Source organism: Lissotriton helveticus, chromosome 1_1, assembly GCF_964261635.1.
Source record: "Lissotriton helveticus chromosome 1_1, aLisHel1.1, whole genome shotgun sequence".
Taxonomy (NCBI): domain Eukaryota; kingdom Metazoa; phylum Chordata; class Amphibia; order Caudata; family Salamandridae; genus Lissotriton; species Lissotriton helveticus.
Window position 1 is genome coordinate 28,022,616 of NC_136057.1, and position 25,221 is coordinate 28,047,836.

The 25,221-nt window shown below is 44.9% G+C and overlaps 1 protein-coding gene across 3 annotated transcripts in view; it reads left to right on the forward strand.

The window, feature by feature from the left end:
- The window catches only part of TNKS1BP1 (tankyrase 1 binding protein 1), a 332,768-nt gene that overhangs the window by 246,975 nt on the left and 60,572 nt on the right, over positions 1-25,221 (forward strand). For 2 of the 3 annotated variants that reach the window (XR_013607004.1, XM_078674811.1), the window contains exon 6: positions 16,148-17,454. Coding sequence is in view for 1 of the 3 variants with exons in the window: in XM_078674811.1 (XP_078530937.1) it covers positions 16,148-17,454 (1,307 nt within the window). In the remaining 2 variants the exon portion in view is untranslated. Of the gene's footprint in view, positions 1-16,147; positions 18,690-18,898; positions 19,571-25,221 lie in introns of those variants that run through there. The other variant, XR_013607011.1, reaches the window with a different exon arrangement.

Sequence of the window (25,221 nt, forward strand, 5' to 3'; positions counted from 1 at the left end):
TCCTCTGTGTCTGGACAGAGCTATACTCTAATGAGAACTTACAGCTAGATTCATGAAAGACCCGTTTTGCGAGTCTATAATAGCGATTCATAAGGAATCGCTATTACAGACTCGCAAAACGGGATTCATGTAGGAATCGCAATATTTATTGCGATTCCCACTGATTCCTTATTTGCGATTAGCTAATTGCTAATCGCACATAAGATTGAGATTTCAAGGGTGCCAGGGTGTCCATGGGACACCCTGTGCACCCCTGAAATTTAAATTTACACAGGTGTTGCGCACATACATGTCCAAAGGACATGTGTGTGTGTAACATGCAATTGAGAAAAATGCACTGAAGTGCTTTTTTCTATTTTTTCGCTATTTACCACAAAGTCAGACTTCGTGGTAAATAGCGACCAAAAATAGCAAATTTGCAATGTAGAAATGGTTAATGAATTGCATTTAAGAAATCTCAAATACAGATTCCTTAAATGCATTTCCTCGCAAATGGCGAATTCTTTATTAGCGAATTTCGCATTTGGGATGATGAATCCCAAATGCAAAAATTGCACTCGCAAAAGGGCCAGATTCGCAGAATCTGGCCCTTTGCGAGCGCAATTGAGCTTGATGAATCTGGCTGTATATGCTTTTTGTCAAATATTTACATGCTTGCTTATTTCAGGTTGGTTTCGTGTTATTTTACCAATCTGCAGATGTGTTTCTTTGCTTTAAATAGTAACAGAGGCGTCGCCATTTTTTTTTTTTTTTTACTCAGCTCCGGTGGGGAGCGGACTGTCTTCAATCGAAGGCTCACGATAAACTGGAAAGTGGCAAAAGCTGTCACTTTTCTAACTCTGCACGGAGAGAATTGAGCGAATCCTGAAGCTTAAAGTTGGAGAAATCTTTGGGGTCCGCAGGAGATGCGCCCCATTCCAGGAGGCGGTCTGCAACTAAGACGAGAAGCCCCCCAGGGGTTTCTAATTAGGGTTCTGCTAGGCTTGTGATTGTCCGGATCTGTACTGAGCGCCCCCTGGTGGCTGGACAAAGGTCCCCTTCACCGGAGAGCTCTGGTGACAGCAAAGGCTAAAATGCCCGGTGCGGGGTCCACAGAAAGCTGTAACTCTGGCCTGAGCGCAAAAGCTCATTCGCCACTTATCGACGCAGTGAGGATGTCGGCCTGGCGAGCCCTTTGTTCAAAGACTTTCCAGCAGCGTGCAGATCTCGAGCGAGCCGAGCCTGTCCTTGGAAAGACTCTGAAAAGCAGAGATTTGAGGTTGCCTCAGATTTAGCGTGCGCTGTTTTACATGCGTTGTTTTACACGCGCTGTTTTACACGCGCTGTTTTACATGCGTTGTTTTACACGCGCTGTTTTACACGCGCTGTTTTACATGCGTTGTTTTACATGCGCTGTTTAACATGCGTTAAGCAAAGATGAAGTTACCTGGAGTTCCTTACCTGCTGTTTTGCATAATATATGCTTCACTCTACCCTTGAGAGAGTTTGGGTTTATATTTATGTATATTGAGGTCTAAATACATTTATGACCTATTTTGAGTCAATTGCAGCCTTGAAAAACAGTAGCAATGCAATCTGTCGACTCAGTACAGACCGTTAAAGAGGCGTTCATGACCCCAGTAATGGAGCTTGTGAGGGTGACTGTGGCTGCCTTTGAGGGCAGTTGGGGAGAGTTTAATATCTTAGCAACAAGCTGTCTGGAAAAAGCTGAATACAATCCTTTTGTGTTCTGGGGCGTTGCACATTGTGACCTTTGTACTCCTCACCTGCAGTATCTGTGTGTCACAGCGACAAGCCCTCAGATCGGTTACAATGACACCTTTCGATGCAGGTCAGAGTGGGAGTCTCCTGCGGCACTGGTATTTTACAGAGTTATGCGGCATTATATATGAACTTTGTACTCGCGTGCAGTATCTGTGTTTCACAGCGACAAGCCTCGAGATCGGTTACAATGACACCTTTCGATGCAGGTCAGAGTGGGAGTCTCCTGCGGCACTGGTGTTTTACAGAATTATGCGGCATTATATGGGACCTTTGTACTCACCTGCCGTATGTGTGTGTCACAGCGACAAGCCCTGAAATCGGTTACAATGACACCTTTCGATGCAGGTCAGACTGGGAGTCTCCTGCGGCACTGGTGTTTTACAGAATTATGCGGCATTATGTGTGAACTTTGTACTCGCCTGCAGTATGTGTGTGTCACAGAGACAAGCCCTGAGATCGGTTACAATGACACCTTTCGATGCAGGTCAGACTGGGAGTCTCCTGCGGCACTGGTGTTTTACAGAATTATGCGGCATTATATGTGAACTTTGTACTCACCTGCCGTATGTGTGTGTCACAGCGACAAGCCCTGAAATCGGTTACAATGACACCTTTCGATGCAGGTCAGACTGGGAGTCTCCTGCGGCACTGGTGTTTTACAGAATTATGCGGCATTATGTGTGAACTTTGTACTCGCCTGCAGTATGTGTGTGTCACAGAGACAAGCCCTGAGATCGGTTACAATGAAACCTTTCGATGCAGGTCAGACTGGGAGTCTCCTGCGGCACTGGTGTTTTACAGAATTATGCGGCATTATATGTGAACTTTGTACTCACCTACCGTATGTGTGTGTCACAGCGACAAGCCCTGAAATCGGTTACAATGACACCTTTCGATGCAGGTCAGACTGGGAGTCTCCTGCGGCACTGGTGTTTTACAGAATTATGCGGCATTATATGTGAACTTTGTACTCACCTACCGTATGTGTGTGTCACAGCGACAAGCCCTGAAATCGGTTACAATGACACCTTTCGATGCAGGTCAGACTGGGAGTCTCCTGCGGCACTGGTGTTTTACAGAATTATGCGGCATTATGTGTGAACTTTGTACTCGCCTGCAGTATCTGTGTGTCACAGCGACAAGCCCTGAGATCGGTTACAATGACACCTTTCGATGCAGGTCAGAGTGGGAGTCTCCTGCGGCACTGGTGTTTTACAGAATTATGCGGCACTATATGTGAACTTTGTACTCACCTGCCGTATGTGTGTGTCACAGCGACAAGCCTCGAGATAGGTTACAATGACACCTTTCGATGCAGGTCAGAGTGGGAGTTTCCTGCGGCACTGGTGTTTTACAGAATTATGCGGCATTATATGTGAACTTTGTACTCGACTGCAGTATCTGTGTGTCACAGCGACAAGCCCTGAGATCGGTTACAATGACACCTTTCGATGCAGGTCAGACTGGGAGTCTCCTGCGGCACTGGTGTTTTACAGAATTATGCTGCATTATATGTGAACTTTGTACTCGACTGCAGTATCTGTGTGTCACAGCGACAAGCCTCGAGATCGGTTACAATGACACCTTTCGATGCAGGTCAGAGTGGGAGTTTCCTGCGTCACTGGTGTTTTACAGAATTATGCGGCACTATATGTGAACTTTGTACTCACCTGCCGTATGTGTGTGTCACAGCGACAAGCCCTGAAATCGGTTACAATGACACCTTTCGATGCAGGTCAGAGTGGGAGTCTCCTGCGGCACTGGTATTTTACAGAGTTATGCGGCATTATATGTGAACTTTGTACTCGCGTGCAGTATCTGTGTTTCACAGCGACAAGCCCTCAGATCGGTTTCAATGACACCTTTTGATACAGGTCAGACTGGGAGTCTCCTGCGGCACTGGTATTTTACAGAGTTATGCGGCATTATATGTGAACTTTGTACTCGCCTGCAGTATCTGTGTGTCACAGCGACAAGCCCTCAGATCGGTTTCAATGACACCTTTTGATACAGGTCAGACTGGGAGTCTCCTGCGGCACTGGTATTTTACAGAGTTATGCGGCATTATATGTGAACTTTGTACTCGACTGCAGTATCTGTGTGTCACAGCGACAAGCCCTGAGATCGGTTACAATGACACCTATCGGTGCAGGTCAGAGAGGGAGTCTCCTGCGGCCCTGGTGTTTTACAGAATTATGCGGCATTATATGTGAACTTTGTACTCGCCTGCAGTATGTGTGTGTCACAGCGACAAGCCTCGAGATAGGTTACAATGACACCTTTCGATGCAGGTCAGAGTGGGAGTCTCCTGCGGCATTGGTGTTTTACAGAATTATGCGGCATTATATGTGAACTTTGTACTCACCTGCAGTATCTGTGTGTTACAGTGACACCTTTCGATACAGGTGAGAGTGGCTATACGTCTGTCATTCATGTAAGGTCGGGGTCCCCAGCCTGGGGTGCCCACAGCCCCGTGGGGTGCGAGAAGGCATTTTGGGGGTACAACAAAGAGGGAAAGTTTGTACTTTGTGCATAACAGGGATCCGAGGAGATAAGACGCAGGGGTTGCGTGCATTAATCAAACGTTTCCTTAGGGCGCGTGGTATAGAAAAGCTTGGGAACCCCCATTGTCAGGGGTCCTCCCCCCTCTGTAGGACAAGGACCCTAGACTCAGGAAGAGATGGCCTTCTGTAAAGTTCAATCCAATGCCAGATAAAGGTAAATAAAGTTATTTATTTCAAGATGGTCTCAACATCTCAGCCTCCTAGACTAGGCTTCAGGTCTCTCTCACGTCCAACGGCCCCACACTTGACATTCTCTGCAGGAGTTCAGAGAGCACAGAGTTCTACAACAGAGATGACAAGACTGAAGATTCTCACAAAGTCTGGAGGTTCTCACAATGGCTAAGGAAGAAATGCGAGCAAGAGTCTAGTACAGAATACCACACATCTCCTGCCCAATAGTAACACTTAAAGGACTAAGAAACATGTTACAGAACTATGTGCAAAGAAGAAGAAAAAAAATACATGTAAAACTGTGATACATAAATAAAATACCAAAGCAGAAAATCTCGTATCTCTAAATTTACATTCATCGTTTGCCGCTCGACTCTTTTTTGAACAATCTGCGACCAATTGTTTACTATCATTAGAAGAAAGTTTGGCAACCCTTTTTAGATTCCACACTCTCTGATCTTCTGTCTTGATGGCATTCTTAAACACTTTGATGACTTTCATAGGCGGTATAAACGTTGCACCTAGGGAAGTGAAACCTTTACGCGGACTGCGGATCTTGACTATATCCCCCACTCTCACCACGGTTTCTTTCACACCTTTTCTCCTATCAAACCATTTTTTGTTCATGCACATTCTCTTTACTTCTTTCTCTATTTCATTGTCCCCCTCTACATGTTACAAACTTAGGGACTTTTTATATGTCCAGGAGGGACACAACATGGTACAAGCCTTCCTCTTATGAACTAACTCAAATGGAGTCCTCCCGGTCATGGAATGGGGAGAAAACCTATAACTCTTCACTTTCTTTTGAATTTCAGTATACCAATACTTTTGACTGGACAAAGCCCTTTGAATAATGTCTTTAAGTACTCGATTAAACCTCTCAAAAATTCTGTTTGTTTCTGGGTGGTAAAGAGAAGATTTCTTGTGAACAATCCCCCTATCACCCAAAGACTTGACCATTTCCTTAGATGTAAATTGGACTCCATTATCAAACAACACGCTTGAGGGAAACCCTTCTTTTCCAAAGATATCATTAAGAAAAGCTATGACATCCTTACCTTCTATGGAGTTTGTGATTTTTACCTCCGGATACCTAGAGTATACATCCAGGAGCAAAATAACATACTTGTCCACACTGCTGTCTCTAATGGGACCTAAAATGTCAATGGCAACCACATCCCAAGCCTCTTTGGGAAGTTGCCTCAATGTCATGGGTTGAACTTAGGTTTTCAATACATTGGCGCATTTGCCACACTCCATACATTCTCGTACACATCTTTCCAGACATATGTCCATACCTTGCCACCAGTATGTTTGTCAAAGTATTTCTTATGTTTTGCAGATTCCCGAATGACCTTCATGGGCAAATTCAATACGTTGGATCCTCAGACTTGCTGGGGGGGATTAATCTGGTACCTCTCACCAAAAGACCACTATGTAAAGCTAATTCGTCATTCACCCGAAAAAAACCACTAAGTGCCTCATCTACTTTGGAATGTTTGCTCCAACCCCCTCCAATACCGCACAACACAGCTTATGAAGTATCATCTTTTCCAAGCTCATCAAAAAATCTCTAATGCCTCTTTTTCTATTACAGAATAGTTACATTCTGCACCTCTCAAAGTTCTGAATAAAAATAAAATAGTTTTTTCCACACCTCCATCTTCTTGCATCATGACCGCTCCCAAACCTGCATGACTTGCATCAGTCATGACCACTATTTCCTGACTTGGATCAAAACTGCTGAGACACGTGGTTTTGGACAATAACTGTTTGACTAAGACAAACTCTTGCTCCCATTCTGAATTCCAAGTGAAACGCTCACCTTTCTTCAAAAGAAGCCTCATATTATGTGTTTTGTCTGCAAAATTGGGTATGAATTTTGTATAATATTTGGACATCCCCAAAAATGTGACGACTACTTTCTTATTACTAGGACTGGCCATACTATTAATAGTATCAACCAACTCTTTCCTAGGTTCACTGCCCGACCCAGAGATTTTGTGACCTAAGTAATCAATTTCAGTGAGATTGATGAACTTGCACTTTTTAACTTTAAGAGTAAGGCCATTGCCCCTTAATTTGCTCAAAACGTCTTACTCTTTTATCATGTTCTTCTACATTGCGCCAGGAGACTAGTACGTCATCTTGGTAGAGCTAAATACCTTTAACCTCCTTAAAGATATGTTCCATCATGCTTTGAAAAACCGCTGCTGCAGATATAAGTCCAAACGGCATAAGATTGGCCGTAAGATCTTGAGAGTCTGGATGTAGTTGTATCTGGTGATAAACCGATGCCAGATCGATTGAAGAGAAGAATTTAGCTCCTTCTAATAAACACAACATCTTGGAAATGTTAGGCAATGGATAGTGATCCACAACCATGCACCTGTTGAGCTCTCTTAAGTCTATACAAAGTCTAGACTCACCATTAGCTTTAAGAGCCATGACAACCGGAGCTAACCATTCTGTGGCTTCAACTTCAGTGATGATGCCACCATTTAATAACTTATACAACTCAATTTTCATCTTATCTTTAACTTTGATTGGCACCCCTCTTACTTTACTAACAACTGGTAAGTCATTGTCTTTTAGGTTTATCTTATGGGAATAACCTTTCAAACATCCTAAACGTTCATCCAAAACCTCAGGAAACTCTTCTTCAAATGTAGAACTATTCACTTGCATCTGACTAAATGGTTCATTTGTTTTGTTGTTTTGATTTTCACGTACTCCACAATGTCCATTCTCCTCACAGCTGGAGTTTCATTGAGATCAAGGATGACCCTAAGATCTTTCTGATGTATCCAACTAATCGATGAATCACCCCTCTCAGAGACATATATTTTCCCAGTAATACACCTGTCTTTAAAGTCAATCCTACCATTCAAATATCCTGAACGTTTAATGGGTTCACCTCCAGAACCTTTAGCTTTGATATCAGGTTTGTGTTGCTTCACCTTATCTTTCAAATGTTCATCGTACAGCCTGCTAGGAATAAGTGTAATTTTTGCTCCCGAGTCAAATAACAGGCACACAAGGGTGTTTTCAATAAGAACAATGTCAAATGGACCACTTCTTTTCCCTTCAGAAATCCTCAAAATTATTTCTTCCTCTTCACATTCTTCTTTGTACATAACTTCATGTACATTATTTTTTAAATTGCCACTTCTACAACATTTCGACACATGACCTCTTTCTTGCATTTTTTACATATGGCTTTCCACCCGATACAGTCTTTAAAATTCGCCATGTGTCCATGTTCCCCACACCTATAACAGGTACCATGGCGGGTTCAGTCCTTCAAGCTGCGATTGTTTCACTCAATCTTACGAGTGCCTCTTGGTGCTTTTCCTGATCTGCTACCCATCTCGACCCTTGTATCTGTCTGGTCTGTTGGATGTCTTGGTTGGCTTGACTTCACGTTTCTGTTTATGAATCTGTATAACTTGACTCAGCTGCTGCTTTCCTTCAACCAGCAGTTGTATGAGTCTCCCCGTGGCGTGTAGACGTCTGATAATGTCATTCCACCTCTCACACCACTTATGGACCTCTGATATTGTACAGTGATTTCCAGACATTGTACAAGATCGCAAAAAAATTATTTTCAGATCGGTAATCCACAAAAGCCTGTTAAGTGGTTTTGCCAGGTCTTTATAACATGCCAGTGAAAAAAAGGGTCACACATCAGAATCCTTAATAATAATTAAATGCATCAAACTGGGTTGTTTGCAGGTAGACACATGGTCTTTCTGTGAAAATCCTCCCATGGGGTATTCTAGGCCCTGTGACTATGCCTGTGAAGCCTGAGAAAGAGAATAAGAAGTTCCATCCTGTCCGCTGCAGGTCTCCACCCAACCTTCAGCCCTTCAACCTTCCTTCCCAAGCCCTGGCCCTTGCCTTGCCTGAGAAATGGAATAAGGGTTCTTCAGTTCACTTTATGTCAGCTATACATCTCCTCGACCACTGACAGAAGAGTGGCTCTTATATGTGGGAGAAAGGTGGGTTATATTGCCTGCCTACCACCCCTTTTAATTCCTATTGGTGTTTAAGGTAGATACCCCTCCTCTTTGAGTATGCTTCTTTTCGGCTTGGTCTCTGTGGGCGAGGGAAGTCAAGTCAAGTCAAGTCAGATACATTTGTATCGCGCACGTATCACGTCCAAAGAGTCTCATGGCGCTTGCAGACACCTCTGACAGGAGAGAGATAGATCTTAATTTGCAAAGAGCCATGTCTTCAACTTCTTACGAAAACAGCTGTGTTCAGGGGTGATGCGGAGGTCGTGGGGCATTTTGTTCCATGAGGTGGGGGCTAGGAACGAGAATGCACGGCCTCCATTTCTGGAAGTATGTATTCTAAGAGATGTTAGCAGAGACTCTGAGCTGGATCGGAGTTCTCTTTGAGGCTGGTACCATGTTAACGTTTGAGACCAGTATTTTGGGCCGTTTCCGTACATATGTTTGTGAATTAGACATAGTGTTTTGAACAGGATTCGTTTTTTTACCGGGAGCCAATGAAGGCTCTTTAAACAGGGGGCCGATGAAGATCTTCATGGAAGGTTGAGCACCAATCGAGCTGCAGTATTCTGAAGAACCTGGAGTCTATTCAGGTGGTGCTCATTGGTGGCTAATAGAAGCGCGTTCCCATAGTCCATTCTATTTATAATTAGACTCTGGACTAAGGGTTTCCGAGCCTCCGCTGGGATCCACTTGAAGACCTTTCTAAGGCTACGCATGAGTCCAAAGCAGGTCCCTACAATATGATTTATTTGGTTTCTCATGGATAGTTTGTTGTCCAGATAAAAATCTAAGTTCTGCACTGATTCTTTGGGCGTAGGGCAATTGCCCAGGTTGGTTGGCCACCAGTCATGTGCCCAGTGCTCTGCGGCCTTACCAAAGAGCATTATTTCCGATTTTCTGCCGTTTAGCTGTAGATGGTTAGTGTTCATCCATTTATCAACCTCAATCATACAGTTTTTAAAACGCTGTCTTGTCTCTTTGGGATCCGGATCCAGAGTGATTAAGATCTGTGTGTCGTCTGCATAAGACAAAACATCAAAGCCAAAGGGTCTGATCAGTCTGGTCAGGGGTGTCATATAGACATTAAAAAGTGTAGGGCTTAAAATAGAGCCCCGAGGGACACACATCTTAACAAGTCTTTTACCTGCTATATTTTTGCCAATTTGGACCGCAGTAGTACGATCAGATAGATAGCTAGTGAGCCATTTTAGGGCATTGCCTCTGACACCAATCTCCCAAAGCCGGTGAATTAAGATGCGATGGGAGATGGTGTCAAATGCCGCGGACAGATCGAGCAGGACGAGGATAGTTGATTGATGTTTATCTGATGCTAACCTGATATTATCAACAACCTCGACCAATGCTGTCTCCGTAATGTGTGATGGCCGAAAACCTGATTGAGACGGATCTAGGAGTCCTTGGTTTTCAAGATGGTTCACAAGCTGTTTATTGACAAAAGATTCCAGTATTTTCCCAAAATACGGGAGTAATGAAATCGGTCGATAGTTTAAGAGGATATTAGGATCGGCCAAGGGTTTCTTTAGTATTGGTCTAATTCTTGCTGCTTTCCAGGCTGTGGGGAAGTCTGCTTCAGAGAGAGATTTATTAAGAAGATCAGTCAGACATTCCACCAAAACCGGGGCAAGTACGGAAAATAGTTTAGGGGAGATAGGGTCAGTAGGAGACCCAGACTTTATTTTCTGCCCAACTAACATGGTAATTTCACTGTAAAATTTTACGAATTCACTTAAGATATGAGACGGATCACATGGAGGGATTGCCCGAGCGTCAGACTGCGTTATAGCTTGGTGCGGAGGGAATGAGATATGAATTGCAGTTATTTTATCCTCAAAGAATACTGAAAGGGCATCAGTCCACTCTTGGGAATTAGGTGTTGATAACGGATTGCGAGAGGTGGTAAACTCCTTTAGGATTTGGTACAGTTCTTTAGAGGAGTTCTCAGCTTTATTTATCCGCTCCGCAAGAAACGTCCGCTTTGCTGACCTGACATCACGCATATAACCAGTATGCAATACTTTATATGCCTTACGGTCAACCTGCTCTTTGCTGTTCCGCCATTTTTTCTCAGCAATTCTAATTAAGGATTTAGTAGTTTTTAGTTGTTCCGTAAACCATGGAGCATTTCTGATCTTATTTTTAACATTACTCCAAGGAGTAATTTTATCCAATGCAGACTCAATGGCTTTATCAAAATGATGTGCTGCTCTACTAGCACTCGTAGAAGGAGCTATCGGATCAAAGTGGAAGTATTTAGAAAACGAAGATGGGGTGATTTGTTTCAGAGGTCTGGGTAATACAAATTCGTTTTCGAGAGCCACTTCGGGAGTAGCGATTGGAAACGTGAATTTCAACAGATAATGGTCTGGCCAAAGTAATGGAATGGGATGGTCTACCATGACATCAGGAGAATTTGAGAAAAGGAGGTCAAGAGTGTGACCGGCCTGATGGGTGGGGCCAGAGATCATCTGAACAAGATCTAAAGTGATCATATTAGAAATGAACTTTCTCCCCTCCGCCTTCTGGGCTGACTTTGATTAGTATGCATTCGCCTTTTTGTAGTTCGTTGTTTTTATATGTATAAAAGGGAAAATTGTTGTGTCCTATCCGATAATTTGAGTAACAGTTGGAGTTTGACTTATGTCTGACCACGGGAGAGATCGTATGCTTCTTACGTTGTGCTTTGCTGTTAGCCCGTGTGGTTGTAGGCCCATCTTTGTAACTCTTCTCTGATTGCTCAATAAAAGTTTTTAACCCAAAAAAAAAAAAAAAAAAAGAAAGAAATGAACTTTCAAGTATCCTCATTCAACTGTACGTCCGCATGATAATTAAAATCACCTATCAAGAGAAATTTCTCAGAGGTCAGAACGTGAGGAGCGATGATCTCGAGCAGGTCGTTCGCAAACTCTCCATTAGCGCAAGGAGGGCGGTAAAGTAAGGCTACCTCCCAGGTGCTATTTGAGGGACCCTTAATCTTGAACATAATCATTTCAGTATGATTAAAAACAAGGTTTTCCACACTAACAACACTTATATTTTGGTTGGTTGCAATAAGTAGTAGTCCACCCCCCCCCCCCCCCTGGAATCAGTCCTATCGAATCAGGTGATGTTATACTCAGGAGGAAAGGCAACATGTACATCGGGGGTGGCATTTTCGTGTAGCCAGGTCTCGGAAACAAAGCAGATATCCGGAGTTTCTAAATTAAGCAGGCTCCATATTTCTAATGCATGTTTGCAAATGGACCGCACATTGAAATAGATGGCAGTGAGTCCTTTAGTGACCGTGCTACTGGACAGATTGGGATTGGGGGGGTGCAGGTATCAAAATCTGATCAGGAAGGGGAGCCAGGCAGGAGATTTCGGGAAACCTGCCAATTTCTGCTACTAAGGCCTCAGCAGGGCCGGCTCTAGGCTCATGGTGGCCCTGGGTAAGGAGCGTAGGTAGGGGGCCCGAAAGAGGGGGTCCGGGCGGGGCGGAGCGCGCAGGACAGTAAAGAGGGGAGGGGGTGAGGGTGTTTAGAAGTGGAACAGAGCCGGAGGCCGCCAAATCCCTGCCAGGGGCCACCACGCAAATATGTATCCATCCTCAGAGGATTAATATATTAAGGATATATATTGGCGTGGCGGCCCCTGGGGTTTGGTGGCCCTGTGCAGGTGCACAGCTTGCACATGCCTAAGGCCGCCCCTGGCCTCAGAAAGGTTAGCTTGCGGGTTATTGATTTCATGTAATTCATTCCTGCACACTACTCCCCTTTGACCTCATAAACCGTAGATTTAAGGAAGGAAATTTCCAACGTTTTCTACCTCCAGCGACTTGATGGGTAGGCCCAATAACCTGGACTCTTCCTCTGGGATGTGAGAACCCCACTATCGGTATGACCGCTCACTAATAACGTAGGACGTGGGTTCTCAATTAATGATGTTTCCATCTACTTCTCTGATTATAGATGACCTAGGAACAGTCCATTCGCCACGTCCCCTAAAGAGCCCTGCTTTTAAGAAAATAGGGTAAGAATCTTTAGAACTGGGTTTACTAGCACTAATGCGTCCCTTTACACCAGAGTGGCCGTCCACGATGTCTGATTATGCCTTTTGCAAGAACGTGGTGCACGCATTTGAGTAATGATTGTGATTCCAACTTGCACAATTAAAGCGTGGTCAATGTATATTTATTTCAGCAAAATACTGCCTTTTGTATATTTTTTGTTTGTCATGTCTGTTTTTCTGTCTATCAGGTGGCTTGCATTTGGACTTCTTATATAGGGGATATAAGTCTTGGGGACACTATTGTTGTTTATTACAGAGGTGGGGGTTCATTTGTTTTGCGATTAGTGTAGGAAATTCACCAGAAGAGAACATTAGGGAGCTGGTGTTAGGTCCTGATGAATTGCCGCATATCTGGGGGACATAAAAGGCATGAAACATGTTGAACAATTCCTTAACAAAAATTCTTTAGACTATCTACCAAACAATAATTGCTTAGGGAGAGTGCAAGGAACATTATTTCCAGTGCATTCTCTGATCTGTTTGTAACTTTAGCCTGGACTCTGGATTCACTTCTCAGCAATCTTCCTAGGTTTTTGCAAGTGTCTTTAAACACAGGAGGCCCCAGAGCTGCATATGTGTGACCCAGTTGGCACCGAAAAAAGATCTCCGGCAAAGTGCTTCCTACTGGGATTCATTAGGCATTGCATCGCCGTCCCAACGAGGAGCACGGCACGGTGATGAAGCTTTCCATTCTCTATGGGTGGGTGCTCGTGGGCCGATGAGCTAATCCTTCCATCGACCTAGTTGGATCCTGGTATTTGATATACATCCAGGACCCGTATCGGAACCGTATACCTTATCAATAGTGTTGTATGCTGGACCGCAGGCCAAATCCCTAAGCCCCACATCACCATACCATTCTAGCCGTAAGAGCGAGTGTACCCAAGAAGGTAGGCAGCTCACTCCGCCTTTCCTGCATGGCTGTGGTTGTCAGATGTTTGCATGCTCTAAAAAAGTCTCCTCCTCTATAGCTTCATATTTTTTTGTCTGTGAAATCAATTTTCATCCCCATCCCAGCATCTTGTCCTATAGAAGCCTCCTTAGCTTGCCTTTGTTGTTGTGTAACACATTAGTTATTGCGAACAGTTTGAAGCATTCATCCCTAAAATATCCTGAGACACCAACTAGCAGCATGCCAGGTAAATTCTGTATGATTCCCTGGAATGAGTAAGGATTCCATCACTTCTGAGGCCGAAGACCACCAGCCGAGCACAGCTTCAGCATCCGAAGGCTCCTCCAAAGCAGATGTTTCTTCTTGGCCACCTATGGGTTCTCATCAGGATACAGGCACACTATATTGCTAATGTTATACCGGATTTTGAGGTCCACTGCTCAGAAGGTGCCTAAAATGCATTTAGACTTTAAGTGTATTCCTTACTCTTCAAGGAGAAAATGGAATGATTTCAAGGCTGGAAATATATGGCTGTGTTCTTTAAGGTGCAAGAACACCCCAGTCGCTTTGTTGAAGGCCCGTATGCACAACAATGCATCACAGCATTGTTGGGGCCTGTTATGTCACAGTTTTTAGGTATGATATGTTTGCTGACACTCACATTGCAAATATGTTCTTAGCACTAAAAGATAGCTGTGGATGAAACGTGTTCAGGGTCTACTTATCCATCACAGTGGAGAGCTTGTTTGGCCTGGTGTGGCTCAAGCTTGTTTAGCGTGGCATGGCGCGGCGTGGCTCAAGCTTGTTTGGCGTGGTGTGGCTCAAGCTTGTTTGGCGTGGCGTGGCGTGGCTCAAGCTTATTTGGCATGGAGTGGTTCAAGCTTGTTTGGCGTGGCATGGCGTGGCTCAAGCTTGTTTGTCGTGGTGTGGCTCAAGCTTGTTTGGCGTGGTGTGGCTCAAGCTTGTTTGGCGTGGTGTGGCTCAAGCTTGTTTGGCGTGGCGTGGCTCAAGCTTGTTTGGCGTGGCGTGGCTCAAGCTTGTTTGGCGTGGCTCGAGCTTGTTTGGTGTGGCGTGGCTCAAGCTTGTTTGGCGTGGCGTGGCTCAAGCTTGTTTGGCGTGGTGTGGCTCAAGCTTGTTTGGCGTGGTGTGGCTCAAGCTTGTTTGGCGTGGCGTGGCTCAATCTTGTTTGGCGTGTTGGCTCTACATGAGTGCATTGAGGAGGAGCAGCTTGAAGTAAATGTGCAGTAACATTTGAGGGCTCATGAGTGGGTCTTGGTAAGACTATACGTCTGGACTTGGGGCGTGATTTGGAGATTGGCAGACCAGGTTACTACATCACAAATGTGACGGATATCCTGTCCGCCGTATTACAAGTCCATTATATCCTACGGCACTTGCAATCTGGCCTTTAGCACATAAGTTATGCGTGTATGGGAAGTGGCGCATACCGAGGGTTACTTATCTGTCAGTGAAGACTCCATAAAAGTAGTATGTACATAAGTCCTTCGCCTGGTGTATTTCACTGCTAGAGGCACTCGAAGGCTGGTAAGTAACCCTCATCTGTGAGGAGGTTGTTAAAAGCAGGTGGTTGTGAGCAGTTAAGTTGATTGATATCTGTACTAGCACAATCATCTACAGGCTTAGGGAGGTTGGGTGAGCTGCAACAAGGAGTAGGGTGGCACTAGGTGCACTTGATAAGAAAAATGGTAAAGGAAGTGGACTTCCAGGTCATGATCAAAGGAGGACTTCGTAGCCTACAGTGGAGCGTATCATCTTGCGAATGCCTCGAAGCCAGTGGCAAGCACATGATTGGAGCTAGCAGCAGCATAGCGGAGGGTGTAGCAGTCGATGAATGGTACCTGATTGACTCTAGCAATTGTCTAAAGAACATATCTGAGGGAATAATGAATACGGAGAGGGTGTCAGTAGAAGCGAGAGAGAGAGAGAGAGAGAGACAATGCAGGAATCCTAGAGTGTATAACTGGGCTAACCTAATGTGGGAGCTAACCCACATACAAACTCAGGGCGGTGTGCAAGAGCACGTTTTATGTATGTCACACCTGCGAACCCCAATCTCATGTCATTTAGGTTTTAGACTTAAGATGGAGAGCACCAGAACTGTCAGCTTCTGCTGTACTTTTAGATATACACAGTACTACCTTACCCCAAAAAGCTTTAATTACTATTTTGTTATCCTGTGCTAAACTCATTATAGCTCGGGCTTGGATCTCGCCACAGCCACCACAGATTATGCAGTGGTGGTTTCTGGTTAATGAAATCCACAACATGGAAGCTGGGTTAGCTCGAATAAGGGGTACCAGATCTTTGCTTAAATTTGAGAAAATTTGGGGCAACTTCATTTAAAATCTTCTTTGCAGGGACTTTATCTTCTCTTTATCCTATTGTACGAATTTTCTTGTATACTTTTTAATTTACTTCTTTCTTAGCTTTCATTTTATGCCTTTCTGTATAGCTCTATGTATAGATTATGATGGTATATATGTATTGTTTGTGTTCAACTTTTCATTATGTGCTAAAAATAAAAAATAAAAAAAATAAAAGATGGAGAGCAAAGAAATAGTACCTTGGGAAGGGCATGTTTCGCGGCTCTGACTGTCCTGGTCTGTCTTAAGACTCGCTGACCCTGTTAATCTCCTTTCTCCCTCTAGCATGGCCTGCTTGGCTGGTCCCAGAAAGATCTGCAGAGTGAGTTTGGCACGGGCGGAGTGGAGCAGCTAAGCCTCGGCAAGGGTGTGTGGGAAGACCAATATGGTTTCGGAGGAACAAACAAGAGCCAGGAGTTGGATATAGGAGACACCGAGTGGTCCATGAAGCATGGGATTGGGCAGTCCGAGTGGAGGAGGGAGTCCGAACTCCTGAACACGGACTGGTCGACGAAGCACAACATCGAAGAGATGAGCCCGAGTGAACAGTCTGGATTATCCGGTAGAGACTGGGCCGTAAAGCACAGCCTGGGAGAGGGAGACCAGAGTGAAGAGCCAGAAACTGGCACCAGAGACTGGGAATCAAGGCACACGGTGGAAGAGCAAGATCCCGGAGTCATCGGTAGAGATTGGTCAGTAAAGCAGAGCATGGAAGAGGGAAACCAAGGCGAAGAGCAAGGAATGATCGGATTTGAATGGGCAATGAAGCACAACATCGAAGAGAGTGACCAAGGCGAAGAACCTAGAGTCAGCAGTAGAGAGTGGTACATTAGACGCAGTGTGGAGGGCACCGACCAGGGTGTCGACTCTGGGTCGGGGGATATAGACTGGTCTGCGCATCCCTCCGTGGGCGAGAGTGAGCAGGACGCAGAGCTTGCAATCAACAGCAGAGATCTTTCAGTAAAGCCCAGCTTGGAAGACTCCAGAGAGACCGCCGAACCGCAAAGCAGCCATGTCTTGTCCAAAAGTCCCATCAAAGAGGAAACAGATGGGAGGAGCAGTGGGGATTGGTCTATAAAGCACAGTGTTGGGTTAACGGATAAGAGTGAAGAGGCTGAATCCCACAGAATGGACTGGTCCATGGACCACACCTTCAACGACCGAAGCAGAGAGTCCGATGCTAGGCACAGGGCCTCGGGCGATGCTTACACTATTACTCTGATGGAACAGCATGGCGATGGTGTTTTCAGAGGGATGGAGAGAGGCACGCATATGGGAGAGGAGGACTTCCCAGAGACTGAGAGAGGCTCAGATATGGGAAGATTGGAGCGAGGCCTTGACAGCCGAGAGATGGGTGATGGGGGTACTGGGAGCAGGGATGCGTTCGAGATCCGAGAACCCAGGATAGATTGGGAGTCGCGAGGGTTGGAGAGGGAGATGGGTGATGGGGAGATGGAGAGACCTCTGGAGAGTGTGGGGAGAATGGCCGACATCTGTGATGTTGAGGTTCACCGATCCTACACACCCGATGGGGAAAGTTCAGACCATGGAGATGCAAAGAGCGCCTGGGACTCCAAGACCCTGGAGGAGAGGTAAGAAGTTCTGCTTCAGAATAATATTAAGTTTGTTCATTGGTGTCCTTTCACTTTACTGATCGACTCACCCGTCAATTCATTTGTGATCCCCATTTGTCTATCCACCTGTCTTTTCTCCATAAGTTTCATCTGTTATCTACGTTGATACGTGCATCTTCCATTAGTCTATCGACCCATTTATCACCTTGTATATATGTAGAGGTATTGTACTTCAGAAACCTAGCTAGGATGTCAAGTAATTTATCGTATCATCGTATTAGCTATTTCATCAATTATCTCAAGATATCCCCTCATCATCTTATCACCTCCACCAGTTTACCCAGTACATCTTTCATCTCTCCCGCTCCGTCCATCACTTCTTCCATCACTTTATCCACTTCATCCATCGTCCTGCTCAGCTATGAGGAGAACCTTTCCCTCATGCAGTTGTTCAGCTGAAGGAACATCTGTCTGGTAGTCATTTATCTCAGAGGAAGTCATGTGTACCAGGAGAAAAGTTGACACATTCCCCTTCCCCCAGTGAGGAACTTTATGAGTGACCTTACTATTGTCACAGATGTCTCTCCCCCCTGGGTTGAGTTGAGCTATTGGTCACTCATTGGTCAATAGAGAGTCTTGGTATCCCTCACAGGAAGGGTTAGTGGGTAGTACTAGCAAACTCTCCTCTACTAAGTGCCATGAGTAGACATGTTGCCGGTTGGAGAAGAGTGCAGAAATTAAATTGGAAAATCTATTGTATCAATGAGAGCAAACAAGCGAATAACGTAAAATGCAAAGGTTTAAATCCAGGTGGGCAAGCAGAAAAGCAGTCAGCACTTTGTGTATGTGAAGAAGTTTATGTGTGTCAGCACTTTCACCTTCAAAGCAGTCTCTGTTGGACATACCTTTTCGCTGTGAGAATGCTTTTGTGATGAAGAACCTTGTACCTGTGAACAGGTCCGGCTTTAGGATGGTGCAACCAGTGATGCCGCACCTGGACGATGTCCTGGGGGGAAGGAGGGGGGAGATTATGTTTAGGAATGACTTGTGAGTTTACAACCACCTACAGCAGAATACCTTGTGTGTCCAGCAGTTTTCAGGCAACAATAAAAAAATGTAAAGATACCTCTAGCGAGTATTGCTCGTGTTGGAGAGAGATCGGAGTAGAGTTAGTGTGCCTTCTGCAAAGAATGTGTACCATGGAGATCACAGAACTGCATTTTATATGGATAGCTCAGTAAGGTATTGCTTTCGCCAATATAACAATAATCCACATTTGTAAAGCGCACAATCACCCGTAAGGGTCTCTAGGCGCTGGGGGCCGTCGGGAAGATTAAGCGAGCTATTGCCCAGAGTCACATGGTGCTGGGCTAATCTGCTGCCGGTGCCGGGGATCGAACCGTAACCCCCAGATTCCGGAGTCAGTCGCCCTAGCTGCGGCGCCACACATCTTGCCACCAAGATCCAAAGATCCATTTGTTACTAGTAGTTCATAAGTAAGGCTCCCTGTTTTTACAGATAAATACAGACAACCATTTATTTTCTAGTCTGTATTTATTTTTAAATGTGGATAAATACGGATATTGGGTACTTTTTGAGTGATTCTAAATACACATTGCCATGACTGCCAGGACAACTGTGTGGATTGATAGGTAAGGGAGTTAAAAAAAAAAAATTGTAGTAAAGAGGCATAAACAGCAGTAGATATGAACAAGGCTGATACTGAAATGTGCATATTTTTATGTAAATGCATTGATTTATCTTCTGGGGGTGTTCATATCTCTGAAACCTGGCAGCCATTCAAGCATGACTGCCCCTTTATTAGTTAAATAAATTTGGAAATGTACCAGTTTCAGCTTTATTATTACACAAATCCCATAATAAATATATATAAATACAGATAAAGTTGACAAAAATAGATATGGATAAATACAGACGGAAATGTCGACAAAATAAATAACATAAAAATGGGAGCCCTGGTTATAAGTTACAAGCATAAAATAGAATAGTGGCCTATTAACCTTCATCAAAGAGATGCATGCAAACTGCATGGCATAGGTTAGAAGCATGTTTTTGCCTCATCTTCCATTATCCTAATGCTTCTAAGAAGGGTTAGTTTGGGTAGAAATACATTCTTATTAGTCAGTCAGCCGATTCTACTGTGGTACACTTTAAATCCGAACAAAAAGATACCGTATGCACACAACAAAACAAAATAAGATTGTGTCAGTGTCGACACATATACGTCATAGAACAAAGCTATCAGACACAACACAGGGGTTTCCTGTATGGTGTGTCAAAAGTTGAGTCTTTTTTAATTTTCTCAAAACCAGCCAGCCGACACGTGTTTCGTCGCATATGGAATAGTGTTTCCGCGACTCCTCAGGGCTATAGTAGAACAGTACACAAATGGAAAGTCGCTCCGCCGGTGATAATTACGACCCGGCAGGGCCCATGACTCTGTTGATGGTTTCCAAGGTAATTATATGCAGATAAAGGTACACCTTGTTGTGAGCATCTAGAAATCATAGATTGCTCCTTTCACTTTAGAGGTTTGACTAGGCGATAAGAGGATCGAAATTCATAGACATGTGGACGCGATTGTCGTCTTCTCATAGCAATAATCCCCGCAGGGAAGATTATGCAGCAATCTAGGAGCGGATAACTCCTCGTGTGGATGCCACTTGTGAGCAGCAGTTAGTTTGGGTCTTCCCGTGGGTCGCCGTGTTCCCCCGACGGAGCGACTTCCCATTTGTGTACTGTTCTACTACAGCCCTGAGGAGTCGCGGAAATACTATTCCATATGCGACGAAACACGTGTCTGCTGGCTGGTTTTGAGAAAATTAAAAAAGACTCAACTTTTGACACACCATACAGGAAATCCCTGTGTTGTTTCTGTTAGCTTTGTTCTATGACGTACATGTGTCGACACTGACACATTCTTCTTATTTTGGTTTGTTGTGTGCATAGGGTATCTTTTTTTCTCCATCACACAACTGAGGGGTTATAGGGCTTTTCCCCTCACCCAGTTGCACCACACCCCTACTTTTGTTCCTTACAATTTGCGTCCACTTTTAGCCTAGCGCCCAGCTACTACCCTGAAGATAAAAACCCTTTTGCGAACACATACCCTTTAAATCCCACTTATGTGCTTCTCCAGACCAAACACTCTTAAAAAGTACTGCCTACTCTTATAGATGACGCTTGATTCCTACACCTTGTAATCTGCTATGGCTTATGTAACATTTCCTACCCGCTGATTTAGACATGCATCATTTATTGTCTCTGTGTGTGTGTGTGTGTGTGTGTGTGAAGGGCTCTGACACCCTACACCACTATAAGTAGCACTATAAAACCAATGACATGCATGTGAGAGAGGGCTATGGTGAGATGAGGGGCACTGTTGGAGGGTGGCAGTGAGGGAATCCATGGAGAAGGAGGTCATGAGGGGGTGGCAATAAAAGATTGCGGCACCAGACTCCACCAGTGCTTAAGCCGGCACTGCTTGTGAAGAGGGTTTTACAAGACGGCTTTACTAACTACCCATTGAAGATAAACTCTTTGCCGTGTTTCTACAACTAGCTTCTTCCCTTCTGTTACGCATTGGGGTCTCTTCTTGCACAGCGCTTGTGAACTCCATACATGTGCTCTAGCCAGTCAGATGTGCAGGCATGCTTCAGTGGTGCACACACGTGCTCCTTACCGCTGAGTGATGAGAATTTGTTTCGCTCTAAAACCGTAACAGATAGGTGAATCTGCGTTTAAAAAGGTGGCACCCCCCTCCCCCCCCCCCCCATTTGCGGCTCAGTCCAGTCTATTATCCGTTTTAAGTCACTGCTTTTCAAGATCTGATGGATGGAGGATGAGGACTCGGAGGAACCTCTGCAAGACATGTTGGTAGTAATTTTGCTGCCTCTTTTGAGTATTCTAGTGCTGTGTTTTTTATACTGCTGCTTTTATCGCTGATGTGTATTCAGAGGAGAGCAAATCTTAGATCCACAAATGCTCAGCTCTTAAGAATATTCAGAAACTGCACTCGTCACAGCCACCGACGACATCAGAATGCTCCTCAACCGAGGAGAAACAGTGGCTCTTATCTTGCTTGGCCTTTCAGTTACTTTCGACACGGTCTCCCACTCGACCATGATCAAAAGACTCCACGAGTCTTCAATGCAAGACTCCACGCTCAACTGGATCTCCTCCTTCTGCACAGGAAGAACACAGAAAAGCAGCACGACAACCAACATGTCGGAAGACAGAAATCTCACCTTTAGAGTACCCGAAGGCTCATCCCTTAGCCCAATCCTGTTCAACATCTACATGATACCACTGGCCGACATCATCAGATCTCACACAGCAAACAACACCCAACTCATAATCTCTCTTTCAGACAAGACTCCTGTGACCAAGACCAACTTCAACACCTGCATGACCACAGTAGCCACGTGGGTGAGCTCCAGCTGCCTCAAGCTCCACACTACAAAATGGAAGTGGTGATCTTGTTATGTTATGTCACTGAGTATTTGATATAGTGCACGACTCTTCCCCGAAGGGGCATCTCGGCGCTGAGGTAACAGAACAGTTAGAAGCAGACCTTTAAAAAAGCCAGGTTTTAAACTCTTTTTTGAAACCAGAAAATCTGTACAAGCCCTGATGACAAAGGGGAGCTTGTTCAAGTGGTCCGGGGCCAGATGTGTAAAGGCCCGTCCATCGTATTTAGATGTGCATATGCGTTGAGGGCAGAGAAGGAGCTGATTCCTTGATCTGAGGTATCTATCGGGACGATAAGGTGTCAATTCGTCCGGTAGGTATTTGGGTCCCTTACCTGCCAGAGGTTTATGCGCCAGGCAGAGGAGTTTGAAAATTGCTCTCTTATTAATGGGGAGCCAATACAAAGCTCTTAGCAGAGGGACAGAGGGGGTGCCCGGTGGTTGTTTATGTTTATCTTCTGTAGCAAAACCTGCCTGTGGGACTCCACCTGGTAGAAGGTGGACCTCTGGCCCATCCCATCCCGCCCATGCCAGAAACCTGGGAATCATCCTGGAGGAAAAATTGGCCATGAAGCACAAGTCAACACAGTTACCTCCACCTGCTTGCTCCTGCTGAAGATTCTGCATAAAGTCTTTAAATGGCTACTGGAATCATGAGAGGAACGGTCACACAAGCCCTCATAACAAGCAGACTGGACTATGGCAATGCACTCTACATTGCAATCAACAAACAGCTCCTGAACAGACTCCAAACTATCCAGAATGCCACAGCAATATTCTGCAACCTCCCCCGACGCACCCAAACCACTCCCCAAGGAAATCCACTGGCTCCCCATGCACAAAATGCACTCACTTCAATCTCCTCACTTACACCTACAAGGCTGTACACAGCATTGGCCCCGCTTACCTCAACACAAGTATCCACTTCCACCAACCACCAAGGCACCTCTGCTCAGCCGGTCTCCTCCCCCGCATGAACAGTGCGGGAGGTCACGCCTTCTCACACATCACCCCAAGGCTTGGAAGGACCCGCCCCACCGCATCAGGTCCTCCAGGCCGCTCCTCGAGTTTCGCAAGAAGCTGAAGACCTGGCCCTTTGATGATCTGAAGGCAAGCCGCCACCTACCCATCAGCAAGTGCCTGGATACCCTCAGGGGTGATTAGCACGCTATAAAAATCTATATACCATAGCATCTTTTAGAGTTTGCTTTTATAACAGTGTTGTGGGCTTTCTTATTTCCTATCTCTTTGCTCTTCCTCTGTGACCCTGGCAATCTGTTTGTTAACAAGGGTGCAGTGTCCCCCAGATCCATGACCATTACACTTTGCCACATAGCCACTCAGTGATAAGTGCATTATACTGAAGCGAATCCCAGAGTTAATCATGAAATGTTTTGTGGACCATTATTTTTAAAGGGATACTGTTTCTCTTCTCAAATTCTTTTTTTTAAAGACCGTAAGTTGATTGGTATCTGATTGTCCGTGCAAAACCGCACTTCCTCATTTACTTTCCAGACCGGCACAGTTGGTAATGCCCACTTTTTTGTCTAACACCATTTATTTTCCAAATAGCCTTTGTGACAGTGCATCTGAGCCATACGGAAAGAAAACAATGTTGATTTATCGTTATAAGCGTATACGTTATTAATCTTGCCTTGCGACATATTTACATTCGGTATAATTGGGTCCTTATCGTAGTCGGAGCCCATTACATACTCTCCCTCTTTACATAATTTGATATGTGGTTCTCTCAGGCCATTAATGAGCTCAGATTTTTGTTGGTCATCCGTCTCCTCCAAGGTGGATTTCCCCTCAATAATGTGAAGAGGACAGGTTTCTAGTAGTCTGCTGTCTTACAGGTCTTATGATGAGACCTCAGGATCTATTATTTTTGGTGCATTTCCTTGTATGACTGCTCTTGAGTTTCAATCACAACAGATCATTTGTCCATTCCCATGAGTTGCCTTAACAATTTAAGTTGTTTAGGATCTTCATAGCTCCACCATGTTGGATTTTGGATTGGAGGGAGAATTGTGGGTTCTCTTTTTCCTTGACTGTATCTATGTTCCTGCATATGACTAGGCGTATGTTTAGAGCACCCTTCTTACTTAGGCTCATTTCTGGCAGTCAGAGATTTTGTCTGTGAATCAGGCACAGTTGCGCACTATGATTTCTTGCTTTGCATTCGTAACAATCTTCTTGGCCTCTGCTGTGTGACTGCCTAGTTGGTTGTGTGATGGTTATTCTGTTTCCAGTATACCTTCTGTTACTGGTGCGTCAATAGAAACTATTCTCGCTCTAGCTTTGGAAAATGTATGCTATTTTGTAGGACGTTTTCCTCTTTTATTGACGTGGGTGTTGAATTTTTGGGGCAGAATAAAAAAGTGCAGATCTTTTCGGTCATCTTGATCTTCTGATGGGTCTCCTCACATAATCAACAGCCAGTTTGAGGGTTGACATTCTTGTGTAGGTATTATCAAAAGCTGGTGGTGCTGTCTCATTGCTCCAGGTTTACAATGATGATGTTGGTTGGTTCCATGTTGTCTCTGCTGTCGTTGCAAGACCTGATGCTTTCTGTGAATCCGAAGGATGCCCAGTCTCGACATTTATGAGGTGTCCAATACTTTAAGGTGGCTCCGGGTTACCACTGTTGCGTAGATGTAATACTTGTTATCCGCAGCGCGATATACTCACAGGAACGGCTTCGGCCACTTCTCATGAGCATCCCTGGATTGTGCCTCCTTGTACCCTTGTATCAGTCTGATGACTAACATCAGCACCAGAGTGGTGTACTGTCGTGATAAAGCATCCGTCTGCCGAAGGGCTGTACGCGACCGGTGATATAAGAGACAGCTGCATGTTCAGAGGCAGTGTATGAATCGGATAAATTGCCTTAGGAGCTAAATGCTTGTTGTTCGGGCAGGGGTGTGAGAAATATCCTCAATTCCGTCTATATGTTGCAGGAGTTAGGCTAAAGTCGCCAGGCTATTTCTGAATCCTAATCTGGCCTTCCGAAAACCTAGTGCCTGAATGACAACGGAGTGTGGGACCTCTCTTTATTTCATCTTCCCACTTGCGAGATGGTATTCACCCTGTGTAACTATCTGTCTTCATTGTCATACTAGGGAATAGCTTCAAAGATTGGACATGCATTAGCCATATCCGAGATGCATATGGCTAATGCATGCCCAATCCTCTGTGACGTGTTGGAGTGAGGCGTCGCTTGTCAATTCGTAGGAGGTATTGGGACTCTGAAAGAATATCTGGCCTGCGAGCGCCCATGGAGATGGGAGGC